The sequence below is a fragment of the Oncorhynchus gorbuscha genome, linkage group LG01 (genome assembly GCF_021184085.1).
Source record: "Oncorhynchus gorbuscha isolate QuinsamMale2020 ecotype Even-year linkage group LG01, OgorEven_v1.0, whole genome shotgun sequence".
In the NCBI taxonomy this organism is placed as follows: Eukaryota; Metazoa; Chordata; class Actinopteri; order Salmoniformes; family Salmonidae; genus Oncorhynchus; species Oncorhynchus gorbuscha.
Window position 1 is genome coordinate 115,498,747 of NC_060173.1, and position 24,573 is coordinate 115,523,319.

Sequence of the window (24,573 nt, forward strand, 5' to 3'; positions counted from 1 at the left end):
GGCGTAGTTGTTGGCAGCATCCTCCTTGCCTGAGATCAGCTGCTCAGGGTGGAACAGCTGGTGATAGGTGCCTGTCCTCACCTCATCTGGAGAAAGAGAAAACAGTAGTTTTCTATATGGAGAGAAGACCAGATACCAGTGGATGATGTTCTGTACACATTTAGAAACTGAATGCACTGGCACATCTGAGATTTGCTTCAGTAGAGGCGTCGTAAATGTTGAAATGTTTTTCAAAAGGATCAAAGTTTCTGTAAAAAGGCTACAGGAAGGTTGAGCCAGCCTTGACCCTCCCTGTTCACTCAGAACAGACAGTAGGCTACAGGAAGGTGACAGCTGGGGTTCAAAATGTAGAACCCAGTTTCACATGGGTATGAAAATGTATTTTATCAAATAAAACTATGCTACATTGTATATCTGTGACCCTCAGGATGCCAAATCAGAACAAGATCACTGAATGTAACTACATTATTTACCTTCAGAGGTGAATGTATCAAACCAGTTGCTGTGATAAAAAGCCTTGTGTTGTTGTGCACTCTCCTCAAACAATAGCATGTTATTTTTTCACTGTATTAGCTACTGTAAATTGGACAGTGCAGTTAGATTAAGAAGAATGTAAGCTTTCTGCCTGTATAAGACATGTCTATGTCCCGGAAATGTGGATGTTACTTATAACGTCATTCGTCCCGGTTTAGGGACACCGATGCCGTAGAGGTTAAAGAGTGAAAGTATCATGGACGTCAGCTCCCGGTTTAGGGACACCGATGCCGTAGAGGTTAAAGGGTGAAAGTACGATGGAAATCAGCTCCTGGTTTAGGGACACCGATGCCGTAGAGGTTTTAAAGAGTGAAAGTATCATGGACGTCAGCTTAGTTTGCATAGCTGGGATAAAAATGACATAATTTAAGATGTAATGATCTACAAAATTCAACAGATTAGGTCACACATTCTCTAGGCAACCATCTGCCGAGGGAAACTATTGTACAATTCCACAATCACATAATTGCGCTGGGACTGATTTTGCAAGTACAAATGTATGCCAAAACAAAAACAAAAAAACATTGATTTTAAAGTTGAACAAGCTTCTACACAAAAGGACTAGTGGATTTACACCCAGTAACAGAATTACTGCAATAGAATTACATTAACAGAATTACTGTAACATAATTACTGTCATGGAATTACGGTAACATAATTACTCTCATGGAATTACGGTAACCTAATTACTGTCATGGAATTACGGTAACATAATTACTGTCATAGAATTATGGTAACATAATTACTGTCATGGAATTACGGTAACATAATTACTGTCATGGAATTACGGTAACATAATTACTGTCATAGAATTACGGTAACATAATTACTGTCATGGAATTACGGTAACATAATTACTGTCATGGAATTACGATAACATAATTACTGTCATGGAATTACAGTAACATAATTACTGTCATGGAATTACAGTAACATAATTACTGTCATGGAATTACGGTAACATAATTACTGTCATGGAATTACGGTAACATAATTACTGTCATGGAATTACGGTAACATAATTACTGTCATGGAATTACGGTAACATAATTACTGTCATAGAATTACGGTAACATAATTACTGTAATTTCATCTTGGCTCTCTGATCTGCACAGAAATGCATAATGATGGATATGAATGTCATTCTGTTCATAGTGATGTATCCTAAACAGGTACAGTAGGGTAGAGGTAGAGTAGGAATATACAATATACAATATCCTCAATAATATCAATATACAATATCAATATCAATATACAATATCCTCCTTCGCATATTTCACCATTATTCTACACACAGACTATTGTATTTATTGAGCTCTGACCCCAGACAAGAACAGATTTGGTTGGTCGGGATCAAATCTGAACCAATCATAGATGTCTATGTTTCACAAGTTTGGAGATCAAAGTAGAGCACAGTAGAGCTCAGTTGGGTACAGTAGAGTACAACACCGAACAGCAGAGTAGAGTGCAGTAGAGTACAGTACAGTAGAGTACAGTACAGTAGAGTTAAGTACAACACAGCACAGTAGAGTACAGTAGAGTTAAGTACAACACAGCACAGTAGAGTACAGTACAGTAGAGTACAGTACAGTACAGTACAGTAGAGTACAGTACAGTAGAGTACAGTACAGTAGAGTTAAGTACAACACAGCACAGTAGAGTACAGTAGAGTACAGTAGAGTACAGTAGAGTACAGTACAGTAGAGTACAACACCGAACAGCAGAGTAGAGTGCAGTAGAGTACAGTAGAGTACAGTAGAGTTAAGTACAGTAGAGTACAGTAGAGTTAAGTACAGTAGAGTACAGTGTTATCAACTCTAGTGTGCTGTACTGTACTGTACTGTACTGTACTGTACTGTACTGTACTCTACTGTACTCTACTGTATTGTACTATACTCTACTCTACTGTACTGTACTCTACTGTATTGTACTATGCTCTACTGTACTGTACTGTACTGTACTGTACTGTACTGTACTGTACTGTACTGTACTGTACTGTACTGTACTGTACTGTACTGTACTGTACTGTACTGTACTGTACTGTACTGTACTGTACTGTACTGTACTGTACTGTACTGTACTGTACTGTACTGTACTATACTGTACTGTACTGTACTGTACTGTACTGTACTGTATTGTACTATACTCTACTGTACTGTACTGTACTCTACTGTATTGTACTATACTGTACTGTACTGTACTGTACTCTACTGTATTGTACTATACTCTACTGTACTGTACTGTACTCTACTGTATTGTACTATACTAATATATAATAATATAATATATAACTACTGTATTGTACTGTACTGTACTCTACTGTATTGTACTATACTGTACTGTACTGTACTGTACTCTACTTTTGTTTAGTGTACTGGGATGTACAAACTTGATCCCAACTGTGGTTTGTGACTCTACTCGGATTTCCCAATGTAGCAAATTCAAATTAGCAGAAATTCCATTGGCGATTTGTTGTTGTTGTTGTAATGACTTAATCATTCATAATGAAAATGTATACCAGTAAAAACCCTATAACTAATTGTTAGGTCGACCTTTACTGATTACTTCTGTGAACTTTCAATATCCTGCCTCCTCGTGAGGTGGAGAAATTAGAAATAATTTAAAGATATGTGGGTTTTGGATAACTGAAATTTCAAGGCACAAGACAACGTTTCTGTCATGGAAAGAGCAGGTGTTCCTAATGTTTTGTACACTCGGTGTAAGCGTTAATCAGTTGGCAGGGGTCTTTACTTCAACATTGTGTTTTGATGTATTTCTAAAACCTTGTAAGAGGCTTTCTGGTAGATGTTTTCTAAGACCCCTTTCCCACCTGTTTGACCAGAAATCCAAGTCTTTGCTTAATCCTGATTTTTAGGACGGAAAATGGTGGAAAAATGTATATATACCTTAATTTAAAAAATATCTTAAAAAATATAGACTGTCAGCTTTCATTTGGGTCAGATGGTTTAGACCCTTTCTTCTTAAAGATTCATCGCCAAGCCTATCTTCTATCTCCTATCTCCTATCTCTGTTTCCATTGCTTGGAAGGCAGTCACGGTTCGTCCTTTATTTAAAGGGGGAGATCAAGCTGATCCTAACTGTTATAGGTCTATTTCTATTTTGCCCTGTTTATCAAAAGTGTTGTCATTCATCAACTGACTGGCTTTCTTAATGTCTATAGTGTTCTCTCTGTTATGCAATCTGGTTTCCGCTCAGGTTATGGATGTGTCACTGCAACCTTAAAGGTCCTCAATGATGTCACCATTGCCCTTGATTTTAAGCAATGTTGTGCTGCTATTTTTTTGACTTGGCCAAATATTTTGTTACGGTAGACCATTCCATTCTTGTGGGCCGGCTAAGGAGTATCTGAGGGGTCTTTAGCCTGGTTTGCTAACTACCTCTCTCAAAGAAGGCAGTGTATAAAGTCTGAATATCTGCTGCCTGTCACTGCCTGTCACCAAGGGAGTACCCCCAAGGCTTAATTCAAGGCCCCACGCTCTTCTCAATTTACATCAACAACATAACTCAGGCTGTAGGAAGCTCTTTCATTCATGTATATGCAGATGATACAGTCTTATACTCAGCTGGTCCCTCCCCAGATTTTGTGTTAAATGCTTAAATGCTCCACAACAAAGCTTTCTTAGTGTCGAACAAGCTTTCTCTACCCTTAACCTCATTCTGAACACCTCCAAAACAAAGGTCATGTGATTTGGTAAGAAGAATGCCCCTCTCCCCAACGGTGTGATTCTACCTCTGATGGTTTAGAGCTTGAGGTACACACCTCATACACGTACTTGGGAGTATGGCTAGACGGTGCACTGTCCTTCGCTCAGCACATATCAAAGCTGCAGGCTAAAGTTAAATCTAGATTTGGTTTCCTATATTGTAATCGCTCCTCTTTCACCCCAGCTGCCAAACTAACCCTGATTCAGATAACCATCTTACCCATGTTAAATTATGGAGACATAATTTATAGATCGGCAGGTAAGGGTGCTCTCGAGCAGCTAGATGTTCTTTACCATTCGGCCATAAGATTTGCCACCAATGTTCCTTATAGGACACATCACTGCACTCTATACTCCTCTGTAAACTGGTCGTCTCTGTATACCCGTCGCAAGACCCACTGGTTGATGCTTATTTATAAAACCCTCTTAGGCCTCACTCCCCCCTATCTGAGATATCTACTGAAGCCCTCATCCTCCACATACAACACCCCTTCACTCCACCCTATCTGAGATACCTACTGCAGCCCTCACCCTCCACATACAACACCCCTTCACTCCACCCTCTCTGAGATATCTACTGCAGCCCTCATCCTCCACATACAACACCCCTTCACTCCCCCCTATCTGAGATATCTACTGCAGCCCTCATCCTCCACATACAACACCCCTTCACTCCACCCTCTCTGAGATATCTACTGCATCCCTCATCCTCCACATAAGGTTAAACATTTTTTTTAAAGCATGTACATTTGACATGCTCCTATAAACTTCACATTTTGGTGCTCATGGGTCCTTTTACATGGAAATTCCCTGGTGCTCATGAGTCCTTTTACATGGAAATGCACTGGGGCTCATGGGTCCTTTTACATGGAAATGCCCTGGTGCTAATGGGTCCTTTTACATGGAAATGCACTGGGGCTCATGGGTCCTTTTACATGGAAATGCCCTGGAGCTCATGGGTCCTTTTACATGGAAATGCCCTGGAGCTCATGGGTCCTTTTGCATGGAAATGCACTGGGGCTCATGGGTCCTTTTACATGGAAATGCCCTGGTGCTAATGGGTCCTTTTACATGGAAATGCCCTGGTGCTAATGGGTCCTTTTACATGGAAATGCCATGGTGCTAATGGGTCCTTTTACATGGAAATGACCTGGTGCTCATGGGTCCTTTTACATGGAAATGCGCCCCTACAAACATACAGTGATGATGAAGAAAACAAGAAAGTCTGCATGGCAGCAGGTGGCAGGAAGAGGGAACCGATAGACCTCGTATTGAGCACCTCACATTTAAAGCTCTGTTTTAATAAATAACCGAACAAAATGGTTGATCTAAGCACTGTCATGTTAACTTGGGCCTTGGAGGATGGGTAGATGTGGTGGCCTTGTTTCATTTGAACATGATTTAAAGGGGTCCCTCTGCATCAGGTGAATGGTGGTCATGCAGGGGGCATTAGTGTAGCCTGTACCTGTCTGGTTATGAGCAACTCCCTTGACACACATTAAAACGTATTATTAACCCACCATAGCAACACGTAGGTTTCTACACCTAACAACCCACCATAGCAACACAGGTTTATACATATAATAACCAGCCATAGCAACACGTAGGTTTCTACATATAATAACCAGCCATAGCAACACGTAGGTTTCAACATATAATAACCAGCCATAGCAACACGTAGGTTTCAACATATAATAACCAGCCATAGCAACACGTAGGTTTCTAATAATATAATAATATAGGTTTCTACATATAATAACCAGCCATAGCAACACGTAGGTTTCTACATATAATAACCAGCCATAGCAACACGTAGGTTTCTACATATAATAACCAGCCATAGCAACACGTAGGTTTCTACATATAATAACCAGCCATAGCAACACGTAGGTTTCTACACCTAACAACCCACCATAGCAACACGTAGGTTTCTACACCTAACAACCAGCCATAGCAACACGTAGGTTTCTACACCTAACAAGCCACCATAGCAACACTTAGGTTTCTACACCTAACAAGCCACCTTAGCAACACTTTGGTTTTTACACCGAACAACCCACCACAGCAACACGTAGGTTTCTACACCTAACAAGCCACCATAGCAACACTTAGGTTTCTACACCTAACAAGCCACCTTAGCAACACTTTGGTTTTTACACCGAACAACCCACCACAGCAACACGTAGGTTTCTACACCTAACAAGCCACCTTAGCAACACTTTGGTTTTTACACCGAACAACCCACCACAGCAACACGTAGGTTTCTACACCTAACAACCCACCACAGCAACACGTAGGTTTCTACACCTAACAACCCACCACAGCAACACGTAGGTTTCTACACCTAACAACCCACCATAGCAACACGTAGGTTTCTACACCTAACAACCCACCATAGCAACACGTAGGTTTCTACACCTAACAACCCACCATAGCAACACGTAGGTTTCTACACTAACCCTAAACAAAAATTGCCCTACAAAACTGCTGTTCAAGAAACGGATAAATGGGTATTTCCTATCCAAATTCGATGGATGAACCAACATTGACCACTAATCAATGGCATTGTCAGCATCCTCTGTTCTACACCGCGCTGCCTTTGCTTGTTCTCCTCTATCTCGGAGACAGAGGCAGCTCTCACCTACCATTGGCCCACCCGCGCTGCCTTTGCTTGTTCTCCTCTATCTCGGAGATAGAGGCAGCTCTCACCTACCATTGGCCCACCCGCGCTGCCTTTGCTTGTTCTCCTCTATCTCGGAGATAGAGGCAGCTCTCACCTACCATTGGCCCACCCGCGCTGCCTTTGCTTGTTCTCCTCTATCTCGGAGATAGAGGCAACTCTCACCTACCATTGGCCCACCCGCGCTGCCTTTGCTTGTTCTCCTCTATCTCGGAGATAGAGGCAGCTCTCACCTACCATTGGCCCACCCGCGCTGCCTTTGCTTGTTCTCCTCTATCTCGGAGATAGAGGCAGCTCTCACCTACCATTGGCCCACACGCGCTGCCTTTGCTTGTTCTCTATCTCGGAGATAGAGGCAGCTCTCACCTACCATTGGCCCACCCGCGCTGCCTTTGCTTGTTCTCCTCTATCTCGGAGATAGAGGCAGCTCTCACCTACCATTGGCCCACCCGCGCTGCCTTTGCTTGTTCTCCTCTATCTCGGAGATAGAGGCAGCTCTCACCTACCATTGGCCCACCCACGCTGTCTTTGCTTGTTCTCCTCTATCTCGGAGATAGAGGCAGCTCTCACCTACCATTGGCCCACCCGCGCTGCCTTTGCTTGTTCTCCTCTATCTCAGAGATAGAGGCAGCTCTCACCTACCATTGGCCCACCCGCGCTGCCTTTGCTTGTTCTCCTCTATCTCGGAGATAGAGGCAGCTCTCACCTACCATTGGCCCACCCGCGCTGCCTTTGCTTGTTCTCCTCTATCTCGGAGATAGAGGCAGCTCTCACCTACCATTGGCCCACCCGCGCTGCCTTTGCTTGTTCTCCTCTATCTCGGAGATAGAGGCAGCTCTCACCTACCATTGGCCCACCCGCGCTGCCTTTGCTTGTTCTCCTCTATCTCGGAGATAGAGGCAGCTCTCACCTACCATTGGCCCACCCGCGCTGCCTTTGCTTGTTCTCCTCTATCTCGGAGATAGAGGCAGCTCTCACCTACCATTGGCCCACCCGCGCTGCCTTTGCTTGTTCTCCTCTATCTCGGAGATAGAGGCAGCTCTCACCTACCATTGGCCCACCCGCGCTGCCTTTGCTTGTTCTCCTCTATCTCGGAGATAGAGGCAGCTCTCACCTACCATTGGCCCACCCGCGCTGCCTTTGCTTGTTCTCCTCTATCTCGGAGATAGAGGCAGCTCTCACCTACCATTGGCCCACCCGCGCTGCCTTTGCTTGTTCTCCTCTATCTCGGAGATAGAGGCAGCTCTCACCTACCATTGGCCCACCCGCGCTGCCTTTGCTTGTTCTCCTCTATCTCGGAGATAGAGGCAGCTCTCACCTACCATTGGCCCACCCGCGCTGCCTTTGCTTGTTCTCCTCTATCTCGGAGATAGAGGCAGCTCTCACCTACCATTGGCCCACCCGCGCTGCCTTTGCTTGTTCTCCTCTATCTCGGAGATAGAGGCAGCTCTCACCTACCATTGGCCCACCCGCGCTGCCTTTGCTTGTTCTCCTCTATCTCGGAGATAGAGGCAGCTCTCACCTACCATTGGCCCACCCGCGCTGCCTTTGCTTGTTCTCCTCTATCTCGGAGATAGAGGCAGCTCTCACCTACCATTGGCCCACCCGCGCTGTCTTTGCTTGTTCTCCTCTATCTCGGAGATAGAGGCAGCTCTCACCTACCATTGGCCCACCCGCGCTGCCTTTGCTTGTTCTCCTCTATCTCGGAGATAGAGGCAGCTCTCACCTACCATTGGCCCACCCGCGCTGCCTTTGCTTGTTCTCCTCTATCTCGGAGATAGAGGCAGCTCTCACCTACCATTGGTCCACCCGCGCTGCCTTTGCTTGTTCTCCTCTATCTCGGAGATAGAGGCAGCTCTCACCTACCATTGGTCCACCCGCGCTGCCTTTGCTTGTTCTCCTCTATCTCGGAGACAGAGGCAGCTCTCACCTACCATTGGCCCACCCGCGCTGCCTTTGCTTGTTCTCCTCTATCTCGGAGACAGAGGCAGCTCTCACCTACCATTGGCCCACCCGCGCTGCCTTTGCTTGTTCTCCTCTATCTCGGAGACAGAGGCAGCTCTCACCTACCATTGGCCCACCCGCGCTGCCTTTGCTTGTTCTCCTCTATCTCGGAGATAGAGGCAGCTCTCACCTACCATTGGCCCACCCGCGCTGCCTTTGCCGCTGCAAAACATCTTGAAAATTCAACAGGGTCCTTTTGTGACATCATTGCGGGACCCCACCGAACAGATCTATTGCGGGAGGGGAAGAGACTGACACAGGGAGGAAATGGAGAGATTCCCCGCTCCAGATCCGCTCCAGGATTTCCAGGGGTTTGGAATGTCGTGTGTCATACGTGTGTGTGTTCCCCTTTCCCTTTCGCTCAAACCCACAGTTATTACACTTTGGTCAAGGTTTGGGTTTCTGTTACCTGGCGTGAATCCAGCGGAGTATAGGTCTGGTCGCAGCTCCGTGAAATAACATGGGGATTTGAATAGAGTCATAAGGGACGGAATTGGATCGTGAAGCCTACATCAGAAAGTATTAGTCTTTTGTAGGTGGTGTCTGTCTAAAAATGAAGCGCCCGAGGCTATGGAGAGTGTTGTTTTTCATGACGCTGTTGTACCATCTTGGGATGTCACGCAGATACGGTAAGATGATGGTGGAGTGGCATGTTGTTTCGGTGGAGGGAGAGGTGGAAGAGAAGACGTGCTGGTAGAGGGAAACATCACTGTGGAGATAGTGAAGTAGTGTTTGGAATGAAGTCCGCGGTATAGAGACATTGATGTCGTCTTTTCAGTTTACTTCAAAGATCTGCGACGTGTGGATGTCATTACATTGCATCGAAGTCATGCCATCCATCTGATAGAGAAGATGATTTTGGTCAAAATACATGTTTAGGTTTTTTGTAACATCAATTAACGGCTAGACTTTCAATTGACTTACTAAAATACATAAGGTAAGCTAACTGTAAAATCGTGATTCAAAGGCGTTTTGCCCGACGTCATTTATTTTGATGCGGTTTTAGTTTGACTAAGCGAGCATGACATATTTTTTCTGTTAAGTTGTGTAAATAAGCACAGTTCACCGTGGAAAGGTAAAAGTGAAGAAAGTAAAAAATAAAATAAAAATATATTCGCAAAGCTTTTAGCTACGGCTTTCCACCTGCTTGATATTAAATGGGTTTCAGGACCACGGAGAGCGACTAGGCTACAGTTTGGCGCTGTTTGCCTTGTCTTGTTCATTGTATACTATCCTGCCTTTAAAAAATATACATATAATTCTCTCTCATCTCGTCAACCCTGGTCTCCACTCTCCTGTTTTTACCTCTCTCCGTACCTCCTCCCCTCTCCTCCGTCCCCCCGTCACACTATTTAGTTCCATAATGAGCCTTATTCTGACTCCACGGCGTCACAATGGTCTCTGGCTCATCTCAGCCAGTTACCACGGTTACTCGGTGTTCCAAAGGTGAAAGTTCAAGGATCTGTTTTTCTTGGTGTTTCTCTCATTTAGTCAGCCATTTAAATGGCTGTAGTTCCCTGTTTGACACCAACGGGCATTTAATTGATCACTAAATCGTCCTTCGGTGGAATCTGTGTTCCATCTCTCTGTTTCTCTGTTACAGTGGTGGAATATGTTGTAAGTTATTTTCCATAAGGGGTTGCCGTGGCCCTACAGGGCTACGCCTTCATCTTTTGAATTTCTTTAGTACGCTGAAGTGCATCTGGAATTATGGGAACAAAAACAAAAGCATACATCTCCCTCTTCAAAGCATCCTCTGAAAATGACATAATCTAATATATAACCTGAATATATAGGAGACAAACACTCTGAATATATAGGAGACAAACACTCTGAATATATAGGGAACAAACACTCTGAATATATAGGAGACAAACACTCTGAATATATAGGAGACAAACACTCTGAATATATAGGAGACAAACACTCTGAATATATAGGGAACAAACACTCTGAATATATAGGGAACAAACACTCTGAATATATAGGGAACAAACACTCTGTATATATAGGGAACAAACACTCTGAATATATAGGAGACAAACACTCTGAATATATAGGGAACAAACACTCTGAATATATAGGGAACAAACACTCTGAATATATAGGGAACAAACACTCTGTATATATAGGGAACAAACACTCTGAATATATAGGGAACAAACACTCTGAATATATAGGGAACAAACACTCTGAATATATAGGGAACAAACACTCTGAATATATAGGAGACAAACACTCTGTATATATAGGGAACAAACACTCTGAATATATAGGAGACAAACACTCTGAATATATAGGGAACAAACACTCTGAATATATAGGGAACAAACACTCTGAATATATAGGAGACAAACACTGAATATATAGGAGACAAACACTCTGAATATATAGGAGACAAACACTCTGAATATATAGGAGACAAACACTCTGTATATATAGGGAACAAACACTCTGAATATATAGGAGACAAACACTCTGAATATGCAGGAGACAAACACTCTGAATATACAGGAGACAAACACTCTGAATATACAGGAGACAAACACTCTGAATATATAGGAGACAAACACTCTGAATATACAGGAGACAAACACTCTGAATATACAGGAGACAAACACTCTGAATATATAGGAGACAAACACTCTGAATATATAGGAGACAAACACTCTGAATATATAGGAGACAAACACTCTGAATATGCAGGAGACAAACACTCTGAATATACAGGAGACAAACACTCTGAATATACAGGAGACAAACACTCTGAATATATAGGAGACAAACACTCTGAATATATAGGAGACAAACACTCTGAATATATAGGAGACAAACACTCTGACTATGCAGGAGACAAACACTCTGAATATATAGGGAACAAACACTCTGAATATATAGGAGACAAACACTCTGAATATATAGGAGACAAACACTCTGAATATATAGGGAACAAACACTCTGAATATGCAGGAGACAAACACTCTGAATATATAGGGAACAAACACTCTGAATATATAGGAGACAAACACTCTGAATATATAGGGAACAAACACTCTGAATATATAGGGTACATCCCCCTGTCTTTTGAGACAATAACTATCTCTGTTGTTTCTCTCTCTCTCTTTATCTCTCTCACCCTTTATCTCTCTCTCCCGTGTGTGTGTGTGTGTGTGTGTGTGTGTGTGTGTGTGTGTGTGTGTGTGTGTGTGTGTGTGTGTGTGTGTGTGTGTGTGTGTGTGTGTGTGTGTGTGTGTGTGTGTGTGTGTGTGTGTGTGTGTGTGTGTGTGTGTGTGTGTGTGTGTGTGTGTGTGTGTGTGTGTTGTCAGGGGAGAGCTATGAGTCATTGCCAGCATCCTGGCATACGCCACGTTGATAATGACTAATGATAATATCATGATAATGATAGGTCTGGGTGCCTGACGGAAGAGACCGGGAGACTTTAGCTGGGTACATGATAGAGGAGACCAGGAGACCTTAGCTGGGTACATGACAGAGAAGAAGACAATGAACACTCAAAGCTTTGCCTCCACTCAGGGGAAATAAGGGCAATTCCGATTGTATATTTTTGTTTCCAAAGATCGGGTCATATGTTGGGTTTTATGTTGAACTCCAGGCAGGTTCAGTAACATCACCCAAAGTATTTGAAAGATTTCAGGTCTCCTGGGAGCATTCCGGTGTCTGTGTCTGCCACTATATTTGTATCTGTCTGAGTGTATGGCCACTGGAAGATAATAATGTTGGAGATCAGGACAGTGTGTCCCGGCAGCTGTCAGAAGCTGTCTTTACTCTGCTATGTGGGAAAGCATCATCCCCTCTCCCCCTGTCTAACCTCGACCCCAGGCTCAATTGCTACCTCATCACAGCATATGCATACATAGAGAGAGAGAGAGAGAGAGAGAGAGAGAGAGAGAGAGAGAGAGAGAGAGAGAGAGAGAGAGACAGAGAGAGAGAGAGAGAGAGAGAGAGAGAGAGAGAGAGAGAGAGAGAGAGAGACAGAGAGACAGAGAGACAGAGCGAGAGAGAGAGAGAGAGAGAGAGAGAGAGAGAGAGAGAGAGAGAGAGAGAGAGAGAGAGAGAGAGAGAGAGAGAGAGAGAGAGAGAGAGAGACAGAGAGAGAGAGAGGAGAGAGAGAGAGAGAGAGGGACAGAGAGACAGAGAGAGAGAGAGAGAGAGAGAGAGAGAGAGAGAGAGAGAGAGAGAGAGAGAGAGAGAGAGAGAGAGAGAGAGAGGGAGAGAGAGAGAGAGAGAGAGAGAGAGAGAGAGAGAGAGAGAGAGAGAGAGAGGGACAGAGAGAGAGAGAGAGAGAGAGAGAGAGAGAGACAGAGAGAGAGAGAGAGAGAGAGAGAGAGAGAGAGAGAGACAGAGAGAGAGAGAGAGAGAGAGAGAGAGAGAGAGAGAGAGAGAGAGAGAGAGAGAGAGAGAGAGAGAGAGAGAGAGAGAGAGAGAGAGAGAGAGAGAGAGAGAGAGAGAGAGAGAGACAGAGAGACAGAGAGACAGAGAGAGTGAGAATGAGAGAGAGAGAGAGAGAGAGAGAGAGAGAGAGAGAGAGAGAGAGAGAGAGAGAGAGAGAGAGAGAGAGAGAGAGAGGGGGGGGGGTTAGACCCAACCAAATCATGAGAAAACAAAAAGATAATTACTTGACACATTGGAAAGAATTAACAAAAAAACAGAGCAAACTAGAATGCTATTTGGCCCTAAACAAAGAGTACACAGTGGCAGAATACCTGACCACTGTGACTGACCCAAACTTAAGGAAAGCTTTGACTATGTACAGACTTAGTGAGCATAGCCTTGCTATTGAGAAAGGCCGCCCGTAGGCAGACATGGCTCTCAAGAGAAGACAGGCTATGTGCTCACTGCACACAAAATAAGGTGGAAACTGAGCTGCACTTCCTAACCTCCTGTCCAATATATGACCCTATTAGAGGGACATATTTCCCTCAGATTACACAGATCCACAAAGAATTTGAAAACAAACCCCATGATGATAAACTCCCATATCTAACGTCTCTTTCTGGATTTTGATAATTAGTGGGTATCAGCCTATTCTGCTCTGCAAGCATTATTTGGTGTTTTACATTGTACACTGAGAATATTGATGCAGAAATATGCATGCAGTCTCAATGTAGTGTTTGTCCCATTTTGTGAATTCTTGGTTGGTGAGTGGACCCCTGACCTCACAACCATCAAGGGCAATGGGTTCAATAACTGATTCAAGTATTTTTTAGACAGATCCTAATTGTCATGTCAAATTTGATGTTCCTGTCTCTCCTCTCTCTAACACATGCAACATAACGTAAAGCAACACACACTTCCTGTCACCGTGTGACATATTCACTTTCTCTTCCATCATCGGAGACATAGTGAATATGTGATACAGGAACAGGGACCTCCTGCTGTTAGCTGTTATGTCACACGTGCTAGATGCCCACTGTACAGACACGCTGTAGGTGATCAGATGGGTAGATTTAGTTGGGTGTGTTCCTCTGAGAATTTATGATTAATGATGTTACTAACAGAAGAGTGCGTGATGTGCTCACTGCTTACATTATCAGAACAGGTATAATCTAGTCCCTATAGAACCTACTGTAACAGTTTCCATCAACAGGTATAATCTAGTCCCTATAGAACCTACTGTAACAGTTTCCATTAACAGGTATAATCTAGTCCCTATAGAACCTACTGTAACAGTTTCCATTAACAGGTATAATCTAGTCCCTATAGAACCTACTGTAACAGTTTCCATTAACAGGTATAATCTAGTCCCTATAGAACCTACTGTAACAGTTTCCATTAACAGGTATAATCTAGTCCCTATAGAACCTACTGTAACAGTTTCCATCAACAGGTATAATCTAGTCCCTTTAGAACCTACTGTAACAGTTTCCATCAACAGGTATAATCTAGTCCCTATAGAACCTACTGTAACAGTTTCCATCAACAGGTATAATCTAGTCCCTATAGAACCTACTGTAACAGTTTGCATCAACAGGTATAATCTAGTCCCTTTAGAACCTACTGTAACAGTTTCCATTAACAGGTATAATCTAGTCCCTTTAGAACCTACTGTAACAGTTTCCATCAACAGGTATAATCTAGTCCCTTTAGAACCTACTGTAACAGTTTCCATCAACAGGTATAATCTAGTCCCTTTAGAATCTACTGTAACAGTTTCCATCAACAGGTATAATCTAGTCCCTTTAGAACCTACTGTAACAGTTTCCATCAACAGGTATAATCTAGTCCCTTTAGAACCTACTGTAACAGTTTCCATCAACAGGTATAATCTAGTCCCTTTCAATTAATGAATGCTTTTAGCAGAGCTGCTATTAATCCCTCTCTCTCTCCCTCTCTCTCTCTCTCTCTCTCTCAGGTTGTGTGTTTGAGAGGAGGCTGTGCTCCAGGGAGCAGTTCTGCTCTGACGGTGAGTACCCTGTGTGTGTGTGTGTGTGTGTGTGTGTGTGTGTGTGTGTGTGTGTGTGTGTGTGTGTGTGTGTGTGTGTGTGTGTGTGTGTGTGTGTGTGTGTGTGTGTGTGTGTGTGTGTGTGTGTGTGTGTGTGTGTGTGTGTGTGTGTGTGTGTGTGTGTGTGTGTGTGTGTGCTCTTAGCTGAGAATCCTATCCTATCCCTCCTGCCCTGTGGTCGGTATCTCCTAGAGAGTAGCACGCATTTGACCCAGATAAGGCTTACGATGTCAGCTTCAGTCAGTTCCCCCCCCCCTCTTGCTTGTTTGTAGGTGACCAAATACTTATTTTCCACCATAATTTGCAAATAAATTCATTAAAAATTCTACAATGTGATTTTCAGGATTTTTTTTTCTTCCCATTTTGTCTCTCATAGTTGAAGTGAAACCTATGATGAAAATTACAGGCCTTTCTCATCTTTTTAAGTGGGAGAACTTGCACAATTGGTTGCTGACTGAATACTTGTTTGCCCCACTGTATTTGTAGTTGTCCACATATTCTAGGTCAGAACCATCCAGAGTAGTGATGCTTGTCGGGCGGGTGGGTGCGGGTAGCGAATGGTTGAAAAGCATGCATTTGGTTTTACTATCGTTTAAGAGCAGTTTGAGGCCACGGAAGGAGTGTTGTATGGCATTGAAGCTCATTTTTAGGTTAGTTTACACAGTGTCCAAAGATGAATACAGATGAATACAGAATAGTGTCGTCTGCGTAGAGGCATCTTCAAAGTGATAGCCATGTTGTGTAAATCAAATGGTAGAAACCTCCCCCCAAATATTTTAGTTCCAGGTTGTAAGGCAACAAAATAGGAAAAATTCCAATGGGGTTCAGGAATATTTCGGAAGCCACTGTATACAAAATCGAGCACACCGCCATGCAATCTCCATAGACAAACGTTGGCAGTATAATGGCCTTCCTGAAGAACTCAGTGACTTTCAACGTGGCACCGTCATAGGAAGCCACCTTACCAACAGGTCAGTTCATCCTATTTCTGCCCTGCTAGACCTGCCTCGGTCAACTGTAGGTGCTTTTATAGTGAAGTGGAAATGTCTAGGAGCAACAACGGCTCAGACACAAAGTGGTAGGCCACACAAGCTCACAGAGCGGGACCGGCGAGTGCTGAAGTGTGTAAGAATCGTCTGTCTATGGTTGCAACACTCACTATCGAGTTCCAAACTGACTCTGGAAGCAACGTCAGCACAAAAACTGTTAATTGGGAGCTTCATGAAATGGGTTTCCATGGCCAAGCAGCCGCACACAAGCCTAAGATCACCATGCACACCTCTGGAGAACGCGTTCTCTGGAGTGATGAATCATGATTCCCTATTTGGCAGTGCGATGCACAAATCTGGGTTTGGCAGATGCCAGGATATCGCTGCCAGCCCGAATGCGTAGTGCCAACTGTAAAGTTTGGTGGAGGAGGAATAATGGTCTAAGGTTGTTTTTCATGGTTCGGCCCTTAGTTCCAGTGAAGGTAAATCTTACTGCTAACAATGACATTCTAGATGATTCTTTGCTTCCAAATTTGTGGGAAAAGTTTGGGGAAAGCCCTTTCCTGTTTCAGCATGATCATTTTGTATATCTTTATTTAACTAGGCAAGTAAGTTAAGAACAAATACTTATTTTCAATGACAGCCTAGGAACAGTGGGTTAACTGCCTTGTTCAGGGGCAAAACAACATATTTTTAGCTTGTCAGCTCGGGATTTGATCATGCAACCTTTTGGTTACAAGTCCAGAGCTACTAAAGTACCTGCCGCCCCGCAACATGACTGGCCTGTACAGAGCCCTGACCTCAACCTCATCGAACACCTTTGGGATGAATTGGAATGCCGGCTAAGAGCCAGGCCTAATCACCCAACATCTGTGTCCGACCTAACTAATGCTCTTGGTGGCTGAATGTAAGGAAGTCCCCGCAGAAATGTTCCAGCATAACCTTCCCAGAAGAGGCTGTTTTAGCTGCAAACGGGGGACCCAAATCCATATTAATTTATTTTACATATATTAAAATCGACAAGTCAGTTAAAGTACAAATTCTTATTCACCATGACGGCCCACACCGTCCAAACACGGACGACACTGGGCCAATTGTGCGCCGCCCTACAGGACTCCCAATCACGGCCGGTTGTGATACAGTCTGGAATTGAACCAGGATGTCTGTAGTGACGCCTCCAGCACTGAGATGCAGTGCCTTAGACCTCTGCGCCACTGGTGAGTCCTGTCGCCCATATTAATGCCAATGATTTTGGAAAGGTCATGTAGTGAGGCGGCTGACTTTATCGTGTTCTATGTCCTGATTCCACAGTAGTAGTATGTCCACCCCCCCACCAAACCCCCTCTGTCCTGATTCCACAGTAGTAGTATGTCCACCCCCCACCAAACCCCCTCTGTCCTGATTCCACAGTAGTAGTATGTCCACCCCCCCACCAAACCCCCTCTGTCCTGATTCCACAGTAGTAGTATGTCCACCCCCCACCAAACCCCCTCTGTCCTGATTCCACAGTAGTAGTATGTCCACCCCCCACCAAACCCCCTCTGTCCTGATTCCACAGTAGTAGTATGTCCACCCCCCACCAAAACCCCTCTGTCCTGATTCCACAGTAGTAGTATGTCCACCCCCCACCAAACCCCCTATTTCCTGATTCCACAGTAGTAGTATGTCCACCCCCCACCAAACCCCCTCTGTCCTGATTCCACAGTAGTAGTATGTCCACCCCCCACCAAACCCCCTGTCCTGATTCCACAGTAGTAGTATGTCCACCCCCCACCAAACCCCTCTGTCCTGATTCCACAGTAGTAGTATGTCCACCCCCAACCAAACCCCCTCTGTCCTGATTCCACAGTAGTAGTATGTCCACCCCCCACCAAACCCCCTCTTTCCTGATTCCACAGTAGTAGTATGTCCACCCCCAACCAAACCCCCTCTGTCCTGATTCCACAGTAGTAGTATGTCCACCCCCAACCCCCTCTGTCCTGATTCCACAGTAGTAGTATGTCCACCCCCCACCAAACCCCCTCTGTCCTGATTCCACAGTAGTAGTATGTCCACCCCCCACCAAACCCCTATTTCCTGATTCCACAGTAGTAGTATGTCCACCCCCCACCAAACCCCCTCTGTCCTGATTCCACAGTAGTAGTATGTCCACCCCCCACCAAACCCCCTCTGTCCTGATTCCACAGTAGTAGTATGTCCACCCCCCACCAAACCCCTCTGTCCTGATTCCACAGTAGTAGTATGTCCACCCCCAACCAAACCCCCTCTGTCCTGATTCCACAGTAGTAGTATGTCCACCCCCCACCAAACCCCTCTTTCCTGATTCCACAGTAGTAGTATGTCCACCCCCAACCAAACCCCTCTGTCCTGATTCCACAGTAGTAGTATGTCCACCCCCCAACCCCTCTGTCCTGATTCCACAGTAGTAGTATGTCCAACCCCCACCAACCCCTCTGTCCTGATTCCACAGTAGTAGTATGTCCAACCCCCCACCAAACCCCCTCTGTCCTGATTCCACAGTAGTAGCCCCATCTGTATCTAAAACAGGGCATATACCACTCCTGACATCACAGCCTAGATGTGGAGTAGATGTGGAGTAGAGCACAAAATCGAGAACCTTTCTTCTATCCTGTAACGATTATACACACGCTTCCTGCCTCATCAACATTTAAACAGCCTTCCTCTTGCTTTCTTCCATCCCAGCAGGACCAAACTTACAACACACACACACACACACACACACACACACACACACACACACACACACACACACACACACACACACACACACACACACACACACACACACACACACACACACACACACACACACCATCCCAGCAGGACCTAGCCCATAACACGCTGCACCACACAGCCGCTGACAGAACTGAATGATTTACACTCTGTCCCATCCTCATTCCTCATTGCAAGTACGTAGCTGCCAAGGTACCACAGACACAGACACACAACCTTAGCTAGCTAAGTACCACAGACACACAACCTTAGCTAGCTAGGTACCACAGACACACAACCTTAGCTAGCTAGGTACCACAGACACACAACCTTAGCTAGGTAGGCACCACAGACACACAACCTTAGCTAGCTAAGTACCACAGACACACAACCTTAGCTAGCTAGTTACCACAGACACACAACCTTAGCTAGCTACAGTAGGTGCCACAGACACATAACCTTAGCTAGCTACAGTAGATACCACAGACACATAACCTTAGCTAGCGAGGTACCACAGACACATAACGTTAGCTAGCGAGGTATCACAGACACATAACCTTAGCTAGCGAGGTACCACAGACACATAACCTTAGCTAGCGAGGTATCACAGACACATAACCTTAGCTAGCGAGGTACCACAGACACATAACCTTAGCTAGCGAGGTACCACAGACACATAACCTTAGCTAGCGAGGTACCACAGACACATAAACTTATGTAGCTACAGTAGGTACCACAGACACATAACGTTAGCTAGCGAGGTACCACAGACACATAACCTTAGCTAGCGAGGTATCCCCGAGACACATAACGTTAGTTAGCGAGGTACCACAGACACATAACGTTAGCTAGCGAGGTACCACAGACACATAACCTTAGCTAGTGAGGTACCACAGACACATAACCTTAGCTAGTGAGGTACCACAGACACTTAACGTTAGCTAGTGAGGTACCACAGACACATAACGTTAGCTAGCGAGGTATCCCCGAGACACATAACGTTAGCTAGCGAGGTACCACAGACACACAACCGTAGCTAGCGAGGTACCACAGACACACAACCGTAGCTAGCGAGGTACCACAGACACACAACCGTAGCTAGCGAGGTACCACAGACACATAACCTTATGTAGCTACAGTAGGTATCACAGACACATAACGTTAGCTAGCGAGGTACCACAGACACACAACCGTAGCTAGCGAGGTACCACAGACACACAACCGTAGCTAGCGAGGTACCACAGACACACAACCGTAGCTAGTGAGGTACCACAGACACACAACCGTAGCTAGCGAGGTACCACAGACACACAACCGTAGCTAGCGAGGTACCACAGACACACAACCGTAGCTAGCGAGGTACCACAGCTGGTTTACTTCAGATATGTTAAGCAGATGCAAGACTGTTGGTTTGTTCTGGATCTGTGGAACGGATGTATCTGTCTCTGCAGCTTGGCTCAGTGTTACGGTGCATGGGGGTGTCTGTTATATATGATATACACATGGGATGACTAGTTGTTATGGTAGGGGAGGCTTACGTATGTGGGATAGGGTTTCGTTTGGCTGAGCTTGAGTTCACATGCGTACGTATAAATGTGTTTTAGCATAGAGATTGAATGACACTGATAGTACCCTGTGTGTTACATGCCGTGACATACCATTCAGTATTTTCTCTGTGTGTGTGTGTGTGTGTGTGTGTGTGTGTGTGTGTGTGTGTGTGTGTGTGTGTGTGTGTGTGTGTGTGTGTGTGTGTGTGTGTGTGTGTGTGTGTGTGTGTGTGTGTGTGTGTGTGTGTGTGTGTGTGTGTGTGTGTGTGTGTGTGTGTGTGTGGTGGAGGTGGTTATTGTGGTCATAAGTGCGTTGGTGTGTATGTGTGTGTGTTTATTGTCGTAGGTGTATTGGAGAAGGGTAGACACACACACAGACCACATCTCCTTCTCCTCTCTCCCTCACCTCCCTCCCTGCCTCATCAGAGCCCCTCTCCAGCTACTACATATTGTTTCTATGGCAACGGTGACATCATCAGGATGAAGGCAGCTGGGTCAACACCCCCACAATATCTCTCTCTCTCCTCTCTCCTCTCTCTTTCATTCTCTCTTCTCTGTCTCTCTCATCCTCTCTCATCTCTCTCCTCTCTTTCCCTCTCTCTCTCATTCTCTCTCCTCTCTCTCTCTCCTCTCTCTCCTCTCTTTCCCTCTCTCCTCTCTTTCCCTGTCTCCTCTCTCTCTCATTCTCTCTCCTCTCTCTCATTCTCTCTCTGTCTCCTCTCTCATTCTCTCTCTCTCTCTCTCTCTCTCTCTCTCTCTCTCTCTCTCTCTCTCTCTCTCTCTCTCTCTCTCTCTCTCTCTCTCTCTCTCTCTCTCTCTCTCTCTCTCTCTCCCTCTCTCTCTCTCTCTGCATCTCTCTCTCTCTGCATCTCTCTCTCCCTCTCTGCATCTCTCTCTCTCACTCTGCATCTCGCTCTCTCTCTGCATCTCTCTCTCTCTCTCTCTCTCTCTCTCTCTCTCTCTCTCTCTCTCTCTCTCTCTCTCTCTCTCTCTCTCTCTCTCTCTCTCTCTCATGGGTAGTTGCCACTGTTGTCAAAGCAATGTAGGTGAAGTATAACATAAATTAACAATATGTTTGACCAACAATAATATATATACAGTTGAAGTCGGAAGTTTACATACACTTAGGTTGGAGTCATTAAAACTCATTTTTCAACCACTCCACAAATGTCTTGTTAACAAACTATAGTTTTGGAAAGTCGGTTAGGACATCTACTTTGTGCATGACTGTTTACAGACCGATTATTTCACTTATAATTCACCGTATCACAATTCCAGTGGGTCAGAAGTTTACGACTTTCTAGTTAATTACATTTACCTGATTAGCTTAATCAGGTAATATTAATTACAGAGAAATCATTTTATAGAATAGCATGTCATATCAATTAATCCGGGATAGCCGAAAACACGACAGGTATATGTACGCCCGCAGGCCTCTTGCCTAAACACTCCCAAGGTGCACCTCACCTTCCCCCCCTGGGATCAAATGAAACAGAATAAGTCACCAACTCCGTGAACAATTTGAATAAATCAAAATAACACTATAACATACTTCTGCAGGACCAGGCTACAAAAGACTTTGAAACAAATTTACCAACAACAACCACATACAAAGAATCCCTTCTAACAAAGGAACACTGGCTTTTCAACATACAAAGAATCCCTTCTAACAAAGGAACACTGGCTTTTCAACATACAAAGAATCCCTTCTAACAAAGGAACACTGGCTTTTCAACATACAAAGAATCCCTTCTAACAAAGGAACACTGGCTTTTCAGGCTGTAGAAGGAGTCGGTAATTGCAGACAGCTGTATCCCCTGAAGAGAGCACCCCAATTTGCAATAGGGCTGACCAATCAGCTGCTTGGAATCCAGGAAGCCATCCTGAAACACACACACACACACACACAAACCCAAAACAGCACAGAAACCGGGGAACATAACAGGTAGACTCCAAGTTTTTACAAAAAATCTCAAGGATGATCAATGGAAACAGGATGCACCTGAGCTCAATTTAAAGTCTCATAGCAAAGGGTCTGAATACTTATGGTATTCTGTTGTTTTTTAAGTATTTTATACATTTGCTAAACTTTCTAAATACCTGTTTTCGCTTTGTTTTCGCTTCGTCATTATGGGGTATTGTGATGTCATTATGGGGTATTGTGATGTCATTATGGGGCATTGTGATGTCATTATGGGGTATTGTGATGTCATTATGGGGTATTGTGATGTCATTATGGGGTATTGTGATGTCATTATGGGGTATTGTGATGTCATTATGGGGTATTGTGATGTCATTATGGGGTATTGTGATGTCATTATGGGGTATTGTGATGTCATTATGGGGTATTGTGATGTCATTATGGGGTATTGTGATGTCATTATGGGGTATTGTGTGTTAATTAATGAGGCTTTGTATTTATTTAATCCATTTTAGAATAAGGCTGTAGCGTAACAAAATGTGGAAAAAGGGAAGGGGTCTGAATACTTCCCAAATGCTCTGTATATTATTTAGTATATCAATAAACTGGCACTAGAACAGTCTGCAGCACCCGGCCTCACTCTCCCTGAACTTGAAGTCAAATGTCTACTGTTTGCTGTCTGGTACTTCTGTCCCCAACCAAGGATGGTCCATAGCAACACCTAGCTCTTCTGCACAGATTCTGCCAAACCTGAGCCCTCAGTAAGCCTCATTAAATCTCAGTAAGACAAAAATAATGGTGTTACAAAAAAGGCCCAGTTTGCCAACACCACAAATACAAATTCCGTCTCGACACCGTTGCCCTAGAGCACACAACAAACTGTACATACCTCGGCCATAACATCAGAGCCACAGGTAACTGTGAACGATCTGAAAGACAAGGCACAAAGGGCCATCAAAAGGAACATAAAATTTGACATACACAATTTGACAACTTTACAGAAGGCACTATGCATTGGGGTATGTAGCGCTCTCCTGGCATCAGACAAACCCAAATTCACCCGATCGGACTGCCGGATGGTGTCGTGTGATTCATCACTCCAGAGACTCAGTGACCATAGCCTGGCCATAGTAGAGAGAACAATTTATTTCAGCTTTTATTTCTTTCATCACATTCCCAGTGGGTCATACACTCAATTCTTATTTAGTAGCATTGCCTTCAAATTGTTTAACTTGGGTCAAACATTTCAGGTAGCCTTCCACAAGCTTCCCACAATAAGTTGGGTGAATTTTGGACCATTCCTCCTGACAGAGCTGTTGTAACTGAGTCAGGTTTGTAGGCCTCCTTGCTCGTACACACTTTTTCAGTTCTGCGCACACATTTGCTATAGGATTGAGGTCAGGGCTTTGGCGATGGCCACTCCAATACCTTGACTTTGTTGTACTTAAACCATTTTGTCAGAACTGTGGAATTATGCTTGGGGTCATTGTCCATTTGGAAGACCCATTTGCATCCAAGCTTTAACTTCCTGACTGATCTCTTGAGATGTTGCTTCATAATATCCACATCATTTTCCCTCCTCAAGATGTCATCTATTTTGTGAAGTCCACCAGTCCCTCTTGCAGCAAAGCACCCCCACAACATGATGCTGCCACCCCCACAACATGATGCTGCCACCCCCGTGCTTCACGGTTGGGATGGTGTTCTTCAGCTTGCAAGCCTCCCCCTTTTTCCTCCAAACATAACAACGGTCATTACGGCCAAACAGTTCTAATTTTGATTCATCAGACCAGAGGACATTTCTCTAAAAAGTATGATCTTTGTCCACATGCGCAGTTGCAATCCGCAGTCTGGCTTTTTAATGGCAGTTTTGGAGCAGTGGCTTCTTCCTTGCTGAGCGGCCTTTCAGGTTTTGTCGATATAGGACTCGTTTTACTGTGGATACAGATATATATATACTTTTATACCTGTTTCCTC

At 44.4% G+C, this 24,573-nt stretch overlaps 1 protein-coding gene across 2 annotated transcripts in view; it reads left to right on the forward strand.

The window, feature by feature from the left end:
- The first annotated feature begins 9,218 nt into the window (after positions 1 to 9,218).
- Positions 9,219 to 24,573, forward strand: part of LOC124032128 (receptor-type tyrosine-protein phosphatase-like N) — an 86,769-nt gene continuing 71,414 nt past the window's right edge. Inside the window, exons 1-2 of one of the 2 annotated variants that reach the window (XM_046344376.1) lie at positions 9,219 to 9,572; positions 15,317 to 15,367. In XM_046344376.1, coding sequence (XP_046200332.1) covers positions 9,497 to 9,572; positions 15,317 to 15,367 — 127 coding nt within the window. In that variant the 5' untranslated portion in view covers positions 9,219 to 9,496. The remainder of the gene's footprint in view (positions 9,573 to 15,316; positions 15,368 to 24,573) is intronic. The other variant, XM_046344292.1, reaches the window with a different exon arrangement.